At 44.5% G+C, this 22,116-nt stretch overlaps 1 protein-coding gene across 2 annotated transcripts in view; it reads left to right on the top strand.

The window, feature by feature from the left end:
* The window catches only part of lmo7a (LIM domain 7a), a 292,222-nt gene extending 271,906 nt beyond the window's left edge, over positions 1-20,316 (top strand). For both annotated transcript variants that reach the window (XM_085998505.1, XM_085998506.1), the window contains 8 exons: positions 1,921-2,333; positions 6,034-6,089; positions 7,257-7,415; positions 8,206-8,434; positions 13,731-13,970; positions 15,723-15,831; positions 17,281-17,383; positions 19,471-20,316. In XM_085998505.1, the coding sequence (XP_085854631.1) occupies positions 1,921-2,333; positions 6,034-6,089; positions 7,257-7,415; positions 8,206-8,434; positions 13,731-13,970; positions 15,723-15,831; positions 17,281-17,383; positions 19,471-19,493 (1,332 nt within the window). In that variant the 3' untranslated portion in view covers positions 19,494-20,316. The remainder of the gene's footprint in view (positions 1-1,920; positions 2,334-6,033; positions 6,090-7,256; positions 7,416-8,205; positions 8,435-13,730; positions 13,971-15,722; positions 15,832-17,280; positions 17,384-19,470) is intronic.
* Positions 20,317-22,116: the final 1,800 nt, after the last annotated feature.

The following is a 22,116-nucleotide window of genomic DNA, read 5'->3' on the forward strand; positions in this document are numbered from 1 at the left end:
TTCCAGTGTGGAGGGAGACGTGCCGGAGGATGTTTCCCCTCCATCTTCATTTCATTAATGCGCACCTGCCCAAATATGGGCGGGTACATTTTTAGGTACTGGACCCACCTTTCAGACAAGGGCGGGATGCAAGGATGTCTGTCCTAAATCCATTGGAAAATTGCCAGGAATAGGTCAGAATCAAAGATTCCGCTGCTGAAACCATCATCCATGCCTTTGTTACCGCGAGACTTGACTATTCCAACGCACTCCTGACTGGCCTCCCACATTCTATCCTACGTAAACTTGAGGTCATCCAAAACTCGGCTGCCCGTGTCCTAACTCGCACCAAGTACCGTTCACCCATCACCCCTGTGCTCGCCGACCTACATTGGCTCCCGGTTAAGCAACGCCTCGATTTCAAAATTCTCATCCTTGTTTTCAAATCGCTCCATGGCCTCGCCCCCTCCCTATCTCTGTAATCTCCTTCAGCCCCACAACCCCCGAGATATCTGCGCTCCTCTAATTCTGCCCTGTTGAGCATCCCTGATTATAATCACTCAACCATTGGTGGCCGTGCCTTCTGTTGCCTGGGCCCTAAGCTCTGGAATTCCCTGCCTAAACCTCTCCGCCTCTCTACCTCTCTCTCTAAGACGTCCTTAAAACCCACCTTTTTGGTCACCTGCCCTAATTTCGCCTTGTGTGGTTCAGTGTCAAAGTTTTTGGGGGAGAAATTCGGTGGGCTGCGCCACCAGTTAGCGCCTAAAAAGGGCACTCAGTGGCTTTAGCGCCACTGGCCACGCCTCCCGCGATATTTAGCTGGGGCGCTAATGGCGGCATTAGCCTGTTGCGCTGCGCCACCACCGATGACGTCATCGGTGTGCGCAGCGCCCCGCTACCGCCCCGATCGCGATATTTGGCAGCGACCGCCTCTGTAGCGCCGCTCGCTAATCGCGCCCGGTTCACGGGGCCTACCTGTGGCGGCAGTGGCGCAAATTAAGGTGGAGGTGCGCAGTTTCAGCGCCCTAAGAGGGACGCGGAGCGCCTCGAGCCTCGCCCCGTGTCCCTCTTGGGGCGCTCAAGCTGAATTTCCGGCGATCGCTGCTGCTCCGATCGCAGCGCAAAATCTGGCGCCCAGGCGAGCTTGGCGCCCCGTTTGTGGCTCCACCCAATTTCTCCCCCTTTGTCTTTTAATACTCCTGTGCAGCACCTTGGGACGTTTTACTACATCAAAGGCGCTATATAAATACAAGTTGTTGTTGTATCTGTGGTTTCCCTAACCTAACGTGAGTTAATCACTCTACTGTTTAATTGCATAATGTTTCATTGATTGAGTTCTCAATGCCACCCCCACAGCGCAAAGAAGGCACCAGCCCAGCAGTGGAGAGGGATATATCCTAACCTCGCAAGATGCTAATTTTCTTGATTTGGGGCTGTGCTCCAGTTGTTTGTGCCCGCCACGTATTTGCATATGTTGATTGAATATCTTTTAAAAAAAAAATAAAGAGGACACTGTTTGCAGCAAGTAATCTAACGCACCCATCGTCTCTCTGGCACGGCTAGACTTCAGTGGTCAAATAATATGGGGCTCATATGAAAATAATTGTGCTTTTGACCTCCACTTTGACTCTATGACCTTTTTGCCATGTCTTTGTGGCTAAAATACACTTGGATGAGTTACTGGAGGATCTGTCCACCATAGAGCCATTCTCCAACATGACTTCAAAAGGAGAGATGTGAGAATGCTGTTTATAGTGGTGGCGGGAGATGGAGAATGAACTGGATACTTTTCTTGGGAGTAAGCACTTGAAAATCTAATACTCCTTCCCCCCTTCCATCCTACCCTCCTTCCCCGTCCCGCTCTATGTACATTTTAAGAAAGTTCGATTGAAGCACCTTTTGTCTCTCTTGGTAAGCTAAATATAATTTAAATTTTAATAGGAGCGCAAGATACTACAGGAAACAAACACTTCACAATTGCCTACAAATGCAGTGGATGAGCCTGTTGAAGTCAAAAACCGGTACACTACTCGAAATTGGTCAACGTCTTGGGGCGAACAGGACTCCGAGGAAGAATTGCAGGAACTGGGAGAGGAAGAGGATTGGCGCCAAAGAGAAGATGATGAGGCGAGGCAGCAAGAGGAATTGTGGTTACAAGAAGAACGAGAACGTCAAGAAGCAGCAGCTCGCCTTGAGCAAGAGAGAAAACTGCAGGAAAAGAGAGAGCTTGAACGCCAAGAACAATGGCATCTCGAGCAAGAGCGACTTAAAGAAGAGAGAAGACAGAGACAACAGGCGGAAGAGAGAGCGCGGTTGGCAGAAACTGAAAGAGCTGAACAATTTCAACGGCAGTGGTAAGATTCTCATAGAGTCATAGAGTCAGAGTTATACAGCACGGATAGAGGCCCTTCGGCCCATCGTGTCCGCGCCGGCCATCAAGCCCTGTCTAATCTAATCCCATATTCCAGCATTTGGTCCGTAGCCTTGTATGCTATGGCATTTCAAGTGCTCATCCAAATGCTTCTTAAATGTTGTGAGGGTTCCTGCCTCCACAACCCTTTCAGGCAGTGAGTTCCAGACTCCAACCACCCTCTGGGTGAAAAAGTTCTTTCTCAAATCCCCTCTAAACCTCCCGCCCTTTACCTTGAATCTATGCCCCCTAGTTATTGACCCCTCTACTAAGGGAAAAAGCTCCTCAGCATCCATCCTATCTATGCCCCTCATAATTTTGTACACCTCAATCATGTCCCCCCTCAGCCTCCTCTGCTCCAAGGAAAACAAACCCAATCTGCCCAGTCTCTCTTCATAGCTGAAGCGCTCCAGCCCTGGTAACATCCTGGTGAACCTCCTCTGCACCCTCTCTAACACGATCACATCCTTCCTGTAGTGTGGCGACCAGAACTGCACACAGTATTCCAGCTGTGGCCTAACCAGTGTTTTATACAGCTCCATCATAACCTCCTTGCTCTTGCCTTCATTAGCCGAGGCATTGAATATAAGTATCCCATATGCCTTTTTTACCACCTTATCCACCTGTTCCGCCGCCTTCAGGGATCTGTGTACTTGCACACCCAGATCCCTCTGACCCTCCGTCTTGCCTAGGGTCTTTCCATTCATTGTGTATTCCCTTGCCTTGTTAGTCCCCCCAAAGTGCATCACCTCGCACTTTTCCGGGTTAAATTCCATTTGCCACTGTTCCGCCCATCTGACCAACCCATCTATATCGTCCTGCAGACTGAGGCTACCCTCCTCGCTAGTTACCACCCTACCAATTTTTGTATCATCCGCGAACTTACTGATCATACCTTTTACATTCATATCCAAGTCATTAATGTAGACCACAAACAGCAAGGGACCCAGCACCGATCCCTGTGGTACCCCACTGGCCACAGGCTTCCAGTCACAAAAACAACCTTCGACCATCACCCTCTGCCTTCTGCCACTAAGCCAGTTTTGTATCCAATGTGCCAAGGCACCCTGGATTCCATGGGCTCTTACCTTCTTGACCAGTCTCCTGTGCGGGACTTTATCGAAGGCCTTACTGAAATCCATGTATACCACATCCACTGCGTTACCCTCATCCACACCTAGTCACCCCCTCAAAAAATTCAATCAAATTAGTCAGACATGATCTTCCCTTGACAAAGCCATGTTGACTATCCCTGATTAATCCTTGCCTCTCCAAGTGGAGACAAATTTTGTCCCTCAGAATTTTTTCCAATAATTTTCCTACCACTGATGTTAGGCTCACTGGCCTGTAGTTCCTCGGTTTTTCCCTACTACCCTTCTTGAATAATGGTACTACATTAGCGGTTCTCCAGTCCTCTGGCACATCCCCTGTGGCCAGAGAGGTCCTGAATATATGTGTTAGAGCCCCCGCAATCTCTTCCTTTGCCTCACATAGCAGCCTGGGATACATTTCATCCGGGCCTGGGGATTTATCCATTTTTAGGCCAGCTAAAACCGCCAATACCTCCTCCCTCTCGATGTTAATATGTTCGAGCATATCACAGTCCCCCCGCCCTATTTCTATGTCTACATCGTCCTTCTCCATAGTGAAAACAGATGCAAAAAATTCATTTAGAACCCCTCCTACATCTTCCGGCTCCACACACAGATTGCCACTTTTGTCCCTAATGGGCCCTATTTTTTCCCTAGTTATCCTCTTACCCTTAATATACTTATAAAACATCTTAGGATTTTCCTTTATTTTGCTCGCCAGTGTTATTTCATGGCCCCTCCTTGATCTCCTAATTTCTTTTTTAAGTATCCCCCTGCACTTTTTGTACTCCTCTAGGGCTTCCTCCGTCTTTAGCCTTTTGTATCTACCAAAAGCCCTCCTTTTTTTCCTAATCCATTCTCGTATATCCCCTGGCATCCAAGGTTCCCTGTGGTTTTTGGAACCACCCTTGACCTTTACGGGAACATGTTGCCATTGTATGATCTCAATCTCCCTTCTGAAAGCCTCCCATTGCTCCGATGCGGATTTTCCTACAAGTAGCTGATCCCAGTCCATTTTGGCCAGATCCTGCCTTATCCTATTAAAATCGGCCTTCCCCCAATTTAGAACCTTTATTTCCGGCCCATCCCTGTCCTTTTCCATGACCACCTTAAATCTTACCATATTATGGTCACTATCACCAAAGTGCTCACCTACTAGCACTTTTTCCACTTGGCCGGCCACATTCCCTAGAATTAGGTCCAGTACCGCCCCCTCTCTTGTAGGACTTTCTACATGCTGGCTCAAAAAGCTCTCCTGGATGCACTTTAAGAATTCTACACCCTCTGAGCCTTTCACACTCGTGACTATCCCAGTTAATATTGGGGAAGTTGAAATCCCCCATTATTATTACCCTATTATTTGCACATTTCTCTGAGATTTGCCTACATATCTGTTCCTCTATCTCCCCCTGACTGTTTGGAGGCCTATAGTACACTCCCAGCAAAGTGCTTGCCCCCTTTTTGTTTTTAAGCTCCACCCATATGGCCTCATTAGAGGAACCTGCTAATATATCATCCCTCCTTACTGCAGTAATTGACTCCTTAATTAATATTGCGACACCCCCTCCTCTTATACCTCCCCCTCTGTCTCGCCTGAAGATTCTGTACCCCGGAATATTGAGCTGCCAGTCTTGCCACTCCCTCAACCATGTCTCCGTGATAGCAACAATATCATACTCCCATGTGTTTATCAACACCTTCAGTTCATCCACCTTATTTGCAAGACTCCTTGCATTAAAATAGATGCCATCCAGCCTTGCCCTTATATATTTGCCCTGTCTACCAAGCTGACTTGTTTTTTTCTCTATAATTGGCAGCACATCACCCCCTATTTCAGCTCCCCTCTGTATCCCATCCCCCTGCCAAGTTAGTTTCTGAAGCCCTATCTAATTTATTGAAGTCGTCTGCAGTACCAGATGTCTGCATCTCCACTCCAGATTGCTGTGATCTGTTAAATGCATTGCACTATGAAAATTGGAAACCATTTAGTGACTCGGTTATTAATTTTTAAGAGAAAATAGAAAAGTTCCCCAAATTAAAGCGATTGAATTTGTTTAAAAATGGCAGTAGCTACTAGAAAGATTGCATTCACCTGCAGTGTCTTATTATCTATCTTTATAGTCCATAACTGCTTATACATTTAAATCTAGGTCACATATGCATGAACATAATTGTTTTCTGATTGTGGTGCAGTACGTTGATGCTTCAATGAACTGGACTAGCTGGTCCAAAAGTTTCAGATGATCTCGGCCGTATTTCTGTTGTGTTTATGGGAGGGGGGGGAAGAGGTGCTAGGTAAGTGGACAGTAGGTGCTTCACCACCGAGAAAGAAGATGACATCGAAATATGGTGAAAGGGGCAGAAAAATGTCAATATTCCATTTGTTTTGTCTGCCCACGAAATAGTTCAGCAGCTGCTCGTTGGCAATTGGGGTCATTCGGTTTTGTTGTGATCTGCTCGTCTATCCGGAATCTGTTTATAAGAAAATGACTGGTGTAGCTTCACATACTTTTATATAATAACCAGCCTGCAATGCCATTATTATGATTATAGGGCCAAGTCAAAGTCCACCTCTGAACTTGATGAGATGGTGTCTGCGCCAAGATATGGTAAGGTTCTCCTCGAGTATTTCAATTGGGGAGTAAAAACAGATTTGGATTTCCTTTCGCTAGCCACTTTAACCAGCCAGTGATTCAATCTTCAATGAATTGAGAATACCTTGGCTCCAGTTATTCAGTAAGCATTGGTTGCATGTTCAGAATTTTGACTCTGAAACCATAACAATTACAGGAAACTCTCATTTAAATGGCACCTAAATATCCGAAATTCTCTATTAACCGGCAAAATCTCACTCCGAAAACAACACCTCAATAACTGGCAATGTTGCCGAGTCCAAGTCTCCTGCGGTGGCCGAGTTAGTCAGTGGGGGTTAGTTCTCCAAACTGCCACTACTCGGCCTCTTGGCGCTGTCTGAAGTCGGAACACCTCAATACTCCTGTAACAGGAGTCTGACTCTCCCGCGCTGCCGGCAGTCTCTTCTGATCCGCCATTTTACAGGGGTACTGTGTGTCTCCCACGCTGCTGGTAGTCATTGCATTGCATTACCCTCAACTGGCAGTACTGTACTTAATCAAGCATCTTCCACCATCCATTTAACACAACATTCTGTAGGTGAGTACCCAATTACTGTATACTGCACATTTCTTGATTTTTAAAAATTTTTCTTTGTTAAAAATAGCCTCGGTAGGTAACCCTCTCCGTCAGCCGGAATTTTTGATCAACCGGCAACACGCTGGTCCCGTCGGTGCCGGATACCAAAGAGTTTCCTGTATAAGAGTGAAATATGGCTTTGCAGGTATTCAAAGTAGGCAGTTACAACAATCACAAGGGAGCAATTATGCCTATGAATATCCTTTGACAACCTCTTAAAAGAAGTTGAATGAAATGCAACTTAAATTTAAAATATTCCAATTAATAAACACGAGCCTGTCGCAAATGTAATTACTGAAGAACCCAGTCGGCGCTCATTTGTTTGGGTACCAGACTCTGCTTCAGTTACAGATATGCTTGGGTATGCATTATGCAGCCAAGAGCAAATAACTGTTATTACAGTATATGTGGGGTGGATTATAGATGGGATTAGGCATTTAAAAAAAAATGTTCAAGCATTTCTTGGCCTTTGCCTTTAACTTTCTTTTATTTGAACGCACATTGAAAACATTCTCCTTGCATGAGAGCTAATGGCGTGCTGTGTGCCTATTCAAACGTGCATTTAGGTGTAAATGTGAGACCAGTGGGTGGTGTGGCCCAGTGGCTGCTCGAAGACGACAAACTTCGCAGGAGTTCGGGGAAGACACAGGATGCAACACGAGTTGAATTGGAAACTGAGAGGCTGAAAATCCTTAATCAGATGAAATATGCTGACCCAGAGAGAGGTGGGGAATATGCCCTCTGATCAGCAGCCAACCTTTACCATCATTTTTCTATCATGCCGATGATCAAACTAATTAGCGCTTTAAACCGCTGCTTCCATTGTCGAGCATTTTTTTTTTCTTAAGATGCACTGAGTTCTGCTTCAAAATGGAAATGTTTCTCAAATGAATCATCTTGTCGGTGGCAAGTTAATCACAGGCATGTTCCCTCGATGTGCAAGGCACCTGCTGAATGTGCTGGTGCAGCGCTGCCTTGATTCTTGGATGACCAATATTTTAACGCTAAACGTGCTATTTGTTCCTGATAGTTGCCTGATCGCACTAACCATCGCAATCGTGATTTTCTTCCCCCGGTTCTGTTATAATCTACTAATGGAACAGGCCATTCCAAATCAATTTTGAGTACGAGAGCTTATTTTGGGCTACACTGATTTGAAAATTAAATAATTTGTCCTGGAGAGTTGGTCGTTCTGCATGTTATCAATGCTCTACACTGATTTATTTTTTATCTGACGATTCACACGATTTATGCCGATGACGTAATTATGATGAAAGAATGTTCTGCCAATTCATACGCACAACTATGCAAATGTATTTCAGCACTGCGATGATGCGCTTGGGTTTGTTCATAACACTCCACGCAAATGGGGTTTGGTATTTGCAATTGCAGACACCCCATCTTTAAATACAATCAGTCGGGATAATCCGAACTTTTCTACTACAGCCAATAGACCAATTGAAGGGCAGTGGCAAAACATTTGGGCTCTTAACGATTATCTGCTTTGGTTGATAGGTGATGTGAAGAGCAAAGTCCCAGACAGCGCGTGGATTAAGAGCGAGTCACAATCGAAAACCTCACAACAGAAAGAGCCGCCACTCTCGCACGCTGAGCAGGAGCGACAGAAAATCCTGCAAGAGATGCGCAGGAAGACCCAACTCCTAAACGACAATAGCTGGATCAGACAGCGCAGTGCCAGTGTTGCTACTAAGAATGCACTCAGTAATTATGGATCAATGAGGAGGTATGAGTCACATCAAAGCAGCAGTAGTATTTATTTTATTAATTCACGGGATGTGGGTGTCGCTGGCAAGGCCGGTATTTATTGTCCTTCCCTAATTGTCCTTGAGAAGGTGGTGGTGAGACACCGCTGCAGTCCGTGTGGTGAAGATACTCCCATAGTGCTGTTAGGGAGGGAATTCCAGGATTTTGACCCAGCGATGATGAAGGGACGGTGATCTATTTCCAAGTCAGGATGGTGTGTGAGTTGGAGGGGAACCTGGAGGTGGTGGTGTTCCCATGAGCATGTACATCTAGGTGCTGGTGCTCATAGGTTTGGGAGGTGCTGCTGAAGAAGCCTTGGCGAGTTGCTGCAGTGCATCTTGTAGATGGTACACACTGCAGCCACGGTGCGCCGGTGGTAGAGGGAATGAATGTTTAAGGTGGTGGATGGGATGCCAATCAAGTGGGCTGCTTCGACTTGGGTGGTGTTGGAGCTACACTCATCCCGGCAAGGGGAGAGTATTCCATCATACTCATGACCTGTGCCTTGTAGATGGTAGAAAGGCTTTGGGGAGTCAGGAGGTGAGTCACTCGCTGCAGAATACCCAGCTTCTGACCTGCTCTTGTTGCCACAGTATTTATGTGGCTGGTCCAGTTATGTTTCTCGTCCATGGTGACGACCAGGATGTTGATGGTGGGGGATTCGGCGATGGTAATACCATTGAATGTCAAGAGGAGGTGGTTAGACTTGAAGATCTTGTATCTCTGCACACTTCCTGTCTACAAAACCTTATTTATTGTCACACTTTTATCAACTTTTCCCTTTATAAATTCCTGTGTCCATACTTTGAAGTGCCTATATAAATGTTCACACTAATCACACAATCCCACTCGTTGTGGCACTGTGGTGCCTCTGTTTTGTATCTTCCAGTTCCTTAACCTGTACTGTGGATAAACACCTAGGTTGCAACTACCTCTAATTGTCAAACTGCACTAAATTTTGCTGCTTAACTATCAAATCAAAACATTTAAAAATAAGCAAAGACGGTATGGCTTTAAAATGGGGACTGAATTAAGTCTGTGCTCCCTGGTCCTGCTCTCTAACGTGTGTGTGTGTCCCTCTCTGCCCTTTTTTCCTCTCCCTCTTGGCCTTTCACACTCTCCCTCTCGGCCTCTTCTCCCTCCCTCTCGGCCTCTTCTCCCTCCCTCTCGGCCTCTTCTCCCTCCCTCTCGGCCTCTTCTCCCTCCCTCTCGGCCTCTTCTCCCTCCCTCTCGGCCTCTTCTCCCTCCATGTGCAATGCCAGAGAACATTGACTAGTGTTTAGGGAAAAAATAGAGTTGGTTTTGTTGAAATGTCACTTTGTCTTCAGACACCCACGATGAAAACATCACTAAGCCTTACATTTTTGGATTTTTATGCTAGATATTTCTTGGGTTCAGTGTCTATGGCCACTTTCATAAGCAAATATCACATTCCCTATAAACCAGAATGTGGCTTTACCTACCCAATGTCGAGGTAAATGTCACGAGACCTGTCGATCAAAGAACCCTGTCGCTGTGCTCCAACCTACAGGAAACTTTGTGCTATCCGGAGGTTGAATGTCCGGCAACTTCGATCTAACGGCAGAAATCAGCAGCCGTTTTGGTTAGGTTTTTTTTCTTCTCCTAGCATTCTTTTCACAGGCAGGCTCTGGAAAGCGTCTTTGTAGCTTAGCAACAGCTTCAGAGACGCTTCCAAGCTACTGGGCCGAGTGTTTACAAGCTGTTGCTGAGCAACAGTGTTTGTGGTCAGATATGGCAGGCTCTAGAAAGCGTCTCTGTATCTTAGCAACAGCTTCAGAGACGCTTCCAAGCCACGGGCCGAGCGCTGACAAGCTGTTGCTAAGCAACAGTTTTTGTTGTCAGATACGGAGATGAAAAGCTCCTATCTGATAACATTGACGCTGGTCTATCCGGAAGTTTTGAGGCAACGGCAGTAGCTCGGTCCCGTGGGTGCCAGATAGCACAAAGTTTCCTGTACTATGATATGTGTCACCACGTGATCCTCTTGCCTTAAGTAGGTAGAAGAATGTGTCCGACCATGGATCAGGCTATAAACCATTAGACTAATTTATTGAACGTTAAACAGGTAGAAGATTATTGAACTTACAAAAAATACAGATTTGACTATTCTTGGAATGAAAACAACAAAGACATTTCCCTTGCACTAAATTTCAACATAAATCTCACTCTTGAAACAGCCAATTGCATCTGTCATGGCAGTTTACTATCATATAGCCTTCTGGCTAATTCCAAAAGTGCTGGCTTTGCACTATTTGCTGATTCCATGCAATACCACCCAAGAAATAGCTCCAGTGCCTTTGAAGATATCTTGGAACAAATCACTTTAAAGCTTTATTACTCATAACGGCATTTGGGTTGTCAAACCTTCACTGGATTTAATATCAAAACAGTGTTTACTCACAGAAATACAGCTGCCAAACGAACATGTACTATAAATAGTCCCACATGATGCTTGTAATTGGATGGAATGGCTTAAACCATTGCATCCAAACACTTTGATCTGTGAGACAGAGCCCCAACCAAGAACTGTGGCAGCAATTAGCGATTGACAAATCGAGGATGGTGATTTAATTCAGTGCATACTGTTTGCACCACAAGCCTGACAGAAATACATTCAGGTGAACTCTTTTAGTGTAATAATGTCCTAAAAAAGTTTTTCTTTAAAGTACAAAACATTACACTATCAAATAGCAGGACGCTCTCTTGCCTCACTGCCCGAGTTTTGTTAGGATGTGTAAAATCATAGAATGGTTACAGCACAGAAGGAGGCCATTCGGCCCGTCGAGTCCCTGCCGGCGCTCTGTAAGAGCACCTCAGCTAGTCCCACTCCTCCGCCCTTTACCCGTAGCCCTGCAAATGTTTATCCTTCGGGTACCTATCCAATTCCCTTTTGAAAGCCATGATTGAATCTGCCTCCACCACCCTTTCAGGCAGTGCATTCCAGATCCTAACCACTCGCTGCGTAAAAAAGTTTTTCCTCATGTCGCCTTTGGATCTTCTGCCAGTCACCTTAAATCTGTGTCCTCTGATTCTCGACCCTTCCACCAATGGAAACATGCTTTTGAACACCTATCAAATCTCCTCCCAACCTTCTCTGCTCTAAGGAGAACAACCCCAGCTTCTCAGTCCATCCATGTAACTGAAGTCCCTCATTCCTGGAACCATTCTTGTAAATCTTTTCTGCACCCTCTCTAAGGCCTTCACATCCTTCCTAAAGTGCGGTGCCCAGAATTGGACACAATACTCCAGTTGAGGCCAAACCAGTGTTTTATAAAGGTTCATCATAACTTCCTTGCTTTTGTACTCTATGGGCTGGATTTTACTCACTGGGGGCAGGACTGCTGCCTTCCGTGTTCTAGTCCCGCCCCCAATGACATTTGACAAACAGACGCTATTTTGCCCTGATCGGCTTGCCGGCCAATTAAGAGAAAGTCGGTGTCAGATGACGTCAGTTGATGACGCTTCATCTGCCGGTTTTATTAAAGGCATACGCACCACACTTGTTTGACAGATGATTTGACAGTGTTTGACAGCATTGAGGTGCTGTCAAACACTGACAATCACTGTCCAAAGGTGAGCCCTTTCACCCAGGCTCTCCAATTACACTCTCCTTAGGATAAAACAGATGGCAGCTGCAGCTGAGATTGCAGAAGCCATCTGTCACTTCTCCCGATGAGATGAGGCTACACAAACACTTCACAGCTTGTCACCTGCAGAAACATCTAACTCCATTAAACATTACTTTCACAACATGTCCTTACCTCTGATGCTCACCAGTGTCACTTTGCATCCTTCACACTACTTCTGCAGCTGTCGTCCAAACACCAACAGACCCACAGCACGCCTCACTTATCCTGGCGGGGTTCCCCGACGTCGGGAAGCCCGAAGCGGCAGTCGAAAAATTGGAAAAAGCCTCTTAACTGCCTGTTAACTATCTATTAACAGGCAGTTAAGTGGCTATAATCCTCTTCCCGCCGCTAGGAGTCGGGTCCCTGCGCAAATTGGGGACCCGACTCCCGGGAAGATTGGTTGGAGGCGGGTTGGGAGTGGGTTTGAGGCCCTGCCTCCTCAGGGCTGGATTTGGTAAAATCCAGCCCTTTGCCTCTATTTATGAAGCCCAGGATCCCGTATTCTTTTTTAACTGCTTTCTCAACCTGCCCTGCCACCTTCAACGATTTGTGCACATATACCCCAGGTGTCTCTGTTCATTTAGAATTCTACCCTTTAGTTTATATTGCCTCTCCTTGTTCTTCCTACCAAAATGTATCACTTTGCACTTTTCTGTATTAAATTTCATCTGCCACGTGTCTGCCCATTCCACCGGCTTGTCTATGTCCTCTTGAAGTCTATCACTATCCTCCTCACTGTTCACTATACTTCCAAGTTTTGTGTCATCTGCAAATTTTGAAATTGTGCCTTGTACACCCAAGTCCAAGTTATTAATATATATCAAGAAAAGCAGTGGTCCTCGTACCGACCCCGGGGGAACACCACTGTGTACCTTCCTCAAGTCCAATAAACAACCATTCACCACTACTCTCTGTTTCCTGTCACTTAGCCAATTTCGTATCCATGCTGCCACTGTCCCTTTTATTCCATGGGTTTTAACTTTGCTGGCAAGCCTATTATGTGTCACTTTATCAAATGCCTTTTGGAAGTCCATATACATCACGTCAACCGCATTGCCCTCATCAACCCTCTCTGTTACCTCATCAAAAAAACTCAATCAAGTTAGTTAAACACAATTTCCCTCTTTCTTAGCCTGCGAGATGAATGAGCAGGATTTAGAATTAAAAAAGATATGCAAGTAAAGCTCTTTTATAGAAGAAAAAAAATAGCAAAAGTGTATTTTGCCACATTTTATTTGTAGTAGATACAAAAATACTAAACAATATTTTGATGGAGGCACCTCAGGTGCTACATGCATGTTGAATGTGATGGGAAGGGGAGGAGAGGAGAGGAGAAGAGGGAGAGTGAGAGTGAGTGGGCTGACCAGTTGAGCACTTCGACAGATTGGTGAAAGTCTGCAGATCTCTCGTCCTCCACGCCACCCAGGGGCTCCTGAAATTTGGCATTTCTTTGCCTTCCTAAAGCTTATTGTGGGGTGGCTGCAATTATGATTTTATGCTATTAATGTGGAACATGGGAGGCTGATTTAGTCCCAGTGTACTTTATATAAAAAAAAAAAAAAAAAAAATAACATTATGCGAATCAGAAGCATTGAGTGAATTGTATTATGATCACTTCTGTTTCAGGGGTGAATCTTTGGATAACTTGGATTCCCCAGCAAACACTTGGGGATCAACTTCCGAGTCAGTGCATTCCTTGGGAAAGGAACCAGCTCACCACCCAGTCTCCACTTCAAACCGATCCTACATGCGCACTCCATCATCGACCTTACCACCTCAATCCACTGGATCAGTGCGAACAGCATCACGGACCAAGAACCCTTCCATTGCCCCAACTGCTCAGTCCCAGACAACTCAAGGCAACAGGTATGGCTCGGCACGTCAACAGTTGGATGAAAATGTTGTGCAGTGTGTTAGTTGCGTGTGTATAATTCAATGTTTGTGCTTTATACTCTGTGTAAATGCCAGAACTACTTCATGGAAAATGCTCTTCACAATAGTTCACGGACTCTTATAATTTTTTCATGCACAGTTTTGCTAAACAGGCCGGGCGTTCTTCCAAATTCACGTAATCATAAATAGAAGAAACCCGTATCTGTCGACTTATCAATGTCACTATTGTCCCCTTGTTAGCTTGTTTAGTATTTCAAACTGTAATCCGAGACGTGAATGGGAATACCAGCACTCTACATTCATTTCACCGGAGCAAAGCTTCTCCTCAAGTCACTGCAGGAATGCTGCCCAAAAGATACCCACTTTTAACCAGTGATTTTCAAGACCTGTTAAGAGGGGGTGACTGAAACACTGAGAAATGTTATCTAAATAGAAATCTCCAGCTAGTTTGGAAGAATTGCTGAAATCAAACCCGATGGACACACCTCTGAAATGCAGACATATCAGAAATGTTCAAGAGTTGAAATTAGATTTTCTAGTCCATCTGAAAATGCTCCAATGCTGCCCTGATTTCCACCCCCCCCCCCCCCCCCCCAAAACTCTACAGGGGAGAAATTCGGTATCTTCCCCCCCCCCCCCCCCCCCCCCCCCCCCCCCCGGGTTTGGGGCGCTAAATTTTAAAAGTCGAAAAAATTAGCGCCAGGCGCTAATTGTCAACTTTATATAAAAAAAAAAAAATTGTTTTTGCACTCCAGGAAGGAAGTGGAGTGTTGACTCAAGCTCTCCAGTTCCTTCCTGGCGCATAACAGGCAGCATGTGGGGTGGTAGGTGAGCAGCTGCACAATGGGCCGTGCAGCGCTGCCATGTTGGAAGGCTCCTTCCCTTCCTTAAAGGGAAAGGCCATCGCTGCAGGCTCTGCAAGGGGAAAACTTACCTGGTCCCCAACGGCAGCCGCGATCCGGCCCGATCCGCCCGATGCACTGCAGCAGAGAGCCGGGCTGATCGAGCGCTGGGGGAAAAAAAAGAGCATTTCACAATTTTTTTCCCCCTTACCTCAGCCCCCGAACCGCCCGGCCTCCCGATGAACGCCTCCTGCAGCTGCCGGTGTTTTCGCCCGGCGATGCTGCAGGGGGCGGAACCGAAGCTCGGGACCGGGGCGATGCGCACGGCGATAATGTCAAGATCTCCGGGCGAAGGAGATCAGGGCGCAACGTACCGCCGCTACAAACCTTCTGCCGAATATAACGGGAGTCGATCTTGTCGCCGCGCCCGGTCGGTAAGTGATTAGCACCCTGTTACTGCCCCCCCCCCCCGGAGGCGATAACTGGAGGCGCTGAGGTACCCAATTTCTAGCCCCAAATCTTTAAACATATGTAAAAGTGAGCATTCCAAGTTTTTTGGGGGGCTTCTTGTTCATGATCAGATTTTCTTTGTGCAGGGTGTATGGTTGTTTTTTCTTGTAGTAAAGACTCTTTCTGTACAATTGTTTCTCATGTAATCTTGAGGCCATCTAATGCTGATGGAAGAACATCGACACTTTAGTCACAGACTACAGGCCCAGCTCAAAGGTCCTAGCTTTAGGGCTGGGGCCTTGTATCTCTCCACTTTATATTGATCACAAAGATCCAACGAATTGACGTCTTGAACATTCCACAGGGTTAATGTCATAATTCTCGTACCTGTATAGCATTTATATAGTTGGTCCCCTTTTTGTTCTGTATCCAGGTCAATAAGTGGAAAGAAGATCTGTTCATACTGTGATAGCCCTCTGGGCAAAGGAGCTGCCATGATCATCGAATCTCTTGGTCTTTGTTATCATTTACATTGTTTTAAGGTGAGGCTAGGGACCAGCTATGAGAGAGAGAGAGAGAGAGAATACTGCTAAGTGATGATTAGGGATGTTGGCTAAAGACACGCATGCTTGCTTAGAACTCTACAAGTCGGCTTTGTATTAATATTTTGACACTGCATGAATCCATGCAGACATTTTACTCAAAGATGCACAGTAATTATTATAAAGCTAATTGCTTTTGGAAGAAAAATGATTCATTATTTAACCTTAACCCTAACCCTTTTTTGGACTTGAATACTGCATGGATTCTGCAGCTGTTCTAGAAGCATTTTAGCGCCATACTAACCCAGGGCAACCTGTGCCAAAATTTTGTAATCATAATTTTGATTCTGTTGCAGATTGGCAGAATTCACAACTCCCTGCTTATGCTTCTATCATAATTGATGGCTTTTATTTTCAGCTAACATGGAGAGCACTTGCTTCATCACTACCTTTTATTAGGTTTATATTTGCACAAATCTATACCATATCAATTTGCCATTTAACTTTTTTTCTGTTCTTCCTACTAATGCCTGTATCTTCACTCCCTACTAATGCCTGTATTTTCACATTCATTAACACATTAGTACTTTGCTTCCCGGTGCAGAGTGACTCGACTGTATAGCTTCTTTAATGCATCAGTGATCTGTGCAGTCGCGAAAGAGACAGCAGGACCACTTTTGCTTGATGTGAACAATTTTTTTTTATGTGCATTTTGCTTTATGCATGCCCAGGCTCATCATGTCATTTATTTGGCCAATTTTTATCTTTTCTCGCCTGCCTCTGAAATATTTGTCGTTTTTCCTCCCTGAACCCATTGTGCGGTAGACAATGATGCCCGGATGCATTACTTGTTCACAAGCCTTTACTAATTCTGTTGAGCTTGACCACAAGAAGATAATGCCAAAGGGTACCTCCTAGAATCCCTATTTTTGTGTAATTATCCCTCCTCGGTCTTGCTGACTTTCCCACTGAAGTTGAGAATTTGCCATTTTATTGGTTTTATTTTGCCCCTTTTCACCATTTGTGAAGTTAAAGGTACCTTTTAAATTATTGATATCTTGTGCCCTTTCACTTGGCTGCCCCAAGCTATGAGGTGTTGCCTCCTGAGAGGGTGGGCTGGTAACCTGCTCCTAGGCCACCCACCACCACCCCCCTCCCCGGCCATTGTACAACTCGGAGTGAAGCAGTTGTCTTGGAGGAGCTGAACCCATTGATGGCCTTCCATCAGTGAGCTGCCTAGTTACTGCTTGTGTATGAGGGAAGTAATTGGTGTGAACCTGTGACCCACCTTTCTGTTACATAGCCAGTTATTGCTTTCTCATTTCTGTCCTGAAATTTCGGCTAATAAAAAGACACGCTGTTTCTTTAGGACTTGATTCCTTTCTTTGACTTTCAACCGTTGTGTAATATCTTGAAAGCTCTAAATAAATAGTCGTCTTTCGTGCACAGTGCATCTCATGCAGCGTTGACCTTGGGGGTACAGAATCTGGAGCAGAGGTCCGAGTGCGGAACAACAGACTCTACTGCAATGCCTGCTACATCCAGTTCAAAGGTAGGTAGAAGTTCAAAAGCAGCATCCCAGAACCTGCTGAGAGATGATCATTAAACTTGCACATGATCATGGACACCAAGCAGGAATATCACTGAATCATAATGAGCCCTATCAGTGCAGGTTCCATTTCCTGTAATCGAAACAATCTTGTGTAAAATTTTGCCTCCTCTTCCCTCTCTGCTTTTTTTTATGTTGCCTTTGTTTATTTGACCTCCCATTGCTTTCAGTTTCTATTAGCTTTCCCCCCCCCCCACTGCTTTGTGTCTTTCATTTTTCTTTCCGGTACAGCTAAGGTTGTCCACAATAACAGAAGGGGGGAGGGGGAATATAGAATTAAGACGGCCAGCATTGATTTAGTCGCAGTGGGTATTAGGGAAGATGCTGGGACTGGAGAGATGAAAACAATTGAATTTAGAAAAGCTATTTAGTTGCTGACCATCCTCTTGAACCAGAGGTGTCTCTTGCAGAACACAACATGACCCAAGAAAGAGGAAAGAGAAGCAAATACCCTAGGGGGCATAGTCTCAGGATAAGGGGTAGGCCATTTATGACTGAGATGAGGAGGAATTTCTTCACTCAGAGGGTTGTGAATCTTTGGATTGCTCTGCCCCAGAGGGCTGTGGATGCCGAGTCTTTGAGTATATTCAAGGCTGAGATAGATAAATTTTTGGACGCTAGGGGAATCAAGGGATATGGAGATCCGGCGGGAAAGTGGAGTTGAGGTCGATGATCAGCCATGATCTTATTGAATGGTGGAGTTGGCTCGAGGGGCCGTATGGCCTACTTCTGCTCTTATTTCTTAAGAGAATATGTCAGACTTGAGAAATAATTCATAACTATTGCAATGATGATGTACTGCCTATTCCCACACAGACCACTATTTCATTAGTGATAACTTTTTGTAGAGGACATGGTGTGAAACAGGGATGGATGAGAGTCAATCCATCGAGAAAGCTTTATTTACCCAGTTCAAACATTTAGACACTTGGAAAACCATTTGGAAAGGTTTTGTGCAGGCATCTGTATTAAAAGGGTCATCTCAATAGTTTTAAATTATTTCTCAAGCCTGACTTATTCTTTTCTTCCAAAGGATATTTGCTTCTCTTTCCCCTTTCTTGGGTCATGCTGTGTCACTGAATTCCTAAATGTAACTTGTTCCCAAGCCTCTGCCGGTGCCACTGTGAAACTGGCCTCCAGGAAATAGACAAACAGTCCATGGTAATTCTTTCCAATATTACTTTCTTGTGGGCAAGTAACTGACATTTGCCTCCCCACAGCAGCTTGGCAGACATTGCAGCTGCACGTGGAGGTTGATGGATATTGAGGTTCCCTTTATGACTCTGAGACTCTCTGTTGAGTTACTTTTGAAATGTTCCTCATTAGTTCAACCTTCACATACAAATAAGAATGACCATTTACACAGCAGGAGCAAATCACGAGGTACGTAGTCCACGTGAGAACTTGTTGCGGCCAACTTGGTCAGTCCATCTTCCTCCATTCTGCTGCATTTAAAGGTCTTGTTCTGAACCCTGCCCTCAGTGTTAAATAAACCAGTGTTTGAATTCGGATAGTGGGGTGCACCTCTGCGTTTTTGTCTGCAATGGTACGGGTCACCAGGTAAAGTTAGAGCTCACTTTTTTTCATGCAGTAGCTGCTACTTAGGCCCACTTAGAAAGACTTCCTCTTGAAGCAACTTGGAGAAGCTTGTATGTTTGAATTTTCATCTAAACATTCAGGGCAATAAGATACTTTGGTTACACCATTGATTCAAGCCAGCCTAAATACACAAGTCTTAATAGAATTCACATCTTGAAGTTTGCTATTATGGCATACTTGAATAGTACCACGAATTGCACTGGTATAGTAGCATGAGTATACTTCACAAAGTCGAAGTATGAACCAGCACTGGGAAATTCTCCAGGGTTAAGTTGCAGAGTGTTTTCTGTACTCTCTTGACCATTTTTCAAACTGCAAGGAAGACTGACTATTCGGGACTGTTCTGGGGTTTTCTTTCTGGTTTCTAAGAGGCTGATAAAAAGAATCTTGACGCTCAATGACTGAGCCATTTTGTGGCTTTTTTTAAACAGCTGGACAACCCATGCCCATTTGAGGAGACTCCAAGCGATGTGAAGGTGCTGCTACACATAGACGAGGAGGAGGAACTTGGCTCAACACTATAAGAAAGCTAACTTAGATACTCCACGTGAATGAGAAAATTTTACTTTTTTGATAATCAGAGTACATCACATAACGTGACTCATTTGAATTTTTAACTTCCACAAAACTTTTATCACAATTGGACTGCAAATGGGGTGACTACTCGATTAAACAACAACCTTAAATTTATCTGTTTTCTTGTGAACTCAGCATGTACAGTAGATAAGGGAATGCATGGTGTATGATACAGAAAGTGTATTAGTGATTTATAACTTTCCATTTATTTATCAAGCTGATGAGCTGTTAGTGGATGGTGCAAGGAAGGCAACTTTGCCTTTGTGTTCATATTGCTTCTTGTAGAGCACAATTACAATGGTTTATATAAATATATTCTATTCAAAAATTTATCTGTCTTGACACTTTGAAAGATCTGTCGTGTAAGAATTTCCACGTTGCAGTAAATTATCTAAGCACATTTGTTTGCTATCTCCATTCCCGTTGTTTCTGTTGTATAGGCAACTATGGAAAAGCTTAATATTTTCTAGAATGAGGGACAGGTTAATAAAACAAGGCATGCATGTATTTTTAATGTACAGACCTCAGACATTAAGGAGCTTTGAAGATGTAAAATCAAAATCTTTGTGATTTACTCTTTGCTTTGTAGAACTGATGGATAGCTGGTAAAATATTTTGCAAAAAAAACTGTATAAAGGAAAAAATATCCATTCATTTTTGTGTTAACTTGCGTTTATAAATAAAATGAATAAATCTTCAAACTTTGTCATTGGTTTTAATACTCAAAATCACCTGATCTATCTACATGTTAGAAGTATGTAAACAGGCAAGGATTTGTATACTGACAAATGGGGAAACTTGGCATCAATTTTTCTTAAAATATGAAGTGATATTGTGACAAATTGAGAATATTCTGTCTAAACTGGAAGCTGGTAAGCATTTGTACTCTCTTTCTGAAGCAGCTTATATTTTTCCTTGAATAGTCTCAGCAGTGGTTAGAAAATGTCACAGAGCTGCAGTTTAATTGAATAGTATACAGTTAACAAAGTGACAAGTGCCTGATTCCTATCAACCTGAGAGACTCCTGTGAAGTTTTACAAGCTCCAGTTGAATTTTAAACACCGCTGTGAAGTTATTCTAGGCTAATTCTGGCTAAGATTCAGTTACTGAGCATATGTGTATTTGGAAATCTAAGTATGATATTAATATGGAGCAGATTATTATTAAAATGTGTGCATTAAAGCATTTTTTAGAATGTCTCAAACAAATAGAAAGCTGTAGTTCTCTTAAACTGTACTGATCGGCACCATTTTATGTACTTCAATCAAACGATGCCACCTTGTGGTGTGATTGCAACAATTACTACAAACACTGTTAATACTTTACAATTGCAAAATACTGCGGATGCTGGAAATCTGAAATAACAACACAAAATGCTGGAAACACTCAGGAGGCCAGGCAGCATCCGTGGAGAGAGAAACAGAGTTAACGTTTCAGGTCTGTGACCCTTCGTCCTCGTCAGACGAAGGGCCACAGACCTGAAACGTTCTCTCCACAGATGCTGCCTGGCCTGCTGAGTGTTTCCAGCATTTTCTACTGTTAATATTTTTGTTTAGTTAACTTTGTGCAATTATCCCATTGCACAGAATATATTTTCTACTATTGAAGCCACGTTTCTGAAATTCATTGGTGTTCTATTTGATTTTTAAAAAAACTGAAGATACTTCAAGGCTCAAGTGATGTACGTAGTGTCGGTTTGCTCGGAGTTTTGATTTCCTGTAGAGACGTGTGCTTTATTTTTCAGTGGGTTTGTTTGAGACCCTTGTGATACATTTTGGAACTTCATTGCAAGTGGCAGAGGACGAGTGACTCCTTGGAAAGCCCCTGCTGATCAGTTCACCAACCGGTCCCAGTTGGACGCCCGTCTTTCCAAGGTGGAGCCGTTTGAGCTTCCACCAGAGCTGCAAGGGTTGGTGGCACTGACTTCCTTTGTGAGGGCCCGGCTGCAAGTGTCCCTGGAGATGATCGGACTTACCAGAGTAGATTGCAGAGTGCTGATTCCGCGCGAGATGGCAAAGTAGATCAGTTGGAGAAGACACCCAATATGGTGGCCATCAATAATTGTTATGCTCAGTAATAATGCAAAAAATGCATATTACCCCCCCCCCCCACAAAAAAAAATCCTTTGAAGAACTGGCAATCATGTCTGACCATTCCTTGCTCCTGTTCTGCCATAGAGTCAGAGTTATACAGCACAGAAAGAGGCCCTTCGACCCATCGTGTCCGCGCCGGCCATCAAGCCCTGTCTATTCTAATCCCATTTTCCAGCACTTGGTCCGTAGCCTTGTACGCTATGGCATTTCAAGTGCTCATTTAAATGCTTCTTGAATGTTGTGAGGGTTCCTGCCTCTACCACCCTTTCAGGCAGTGAGTTCCAGATTCCAACCACCCTCTGGGTGAAAAAGTTTTTCCTCAAATCTCCTCTAAACCTCCTGCCCCTTACCTTGAAACTATGCCCCCTGGTTATTGACCCCTCTACTAAGGGGAAAAGTTCCTTCCTA

The sequence above is a fragment of the Somniosus microcephalus genome, chromosome 10 (assembly GCF_052327205.1).
Source record: "Somniosus microcephalus isolate GS21.2 chromosome 10, FLI_Smic_1.0, whole genome shotgun sequence".
NCBI lineage: Eukaryota > Metazoa > Chordata > Chondrichthyes > Squaliformes > Somniosidae > Somniosus > Somniosus microcephalus.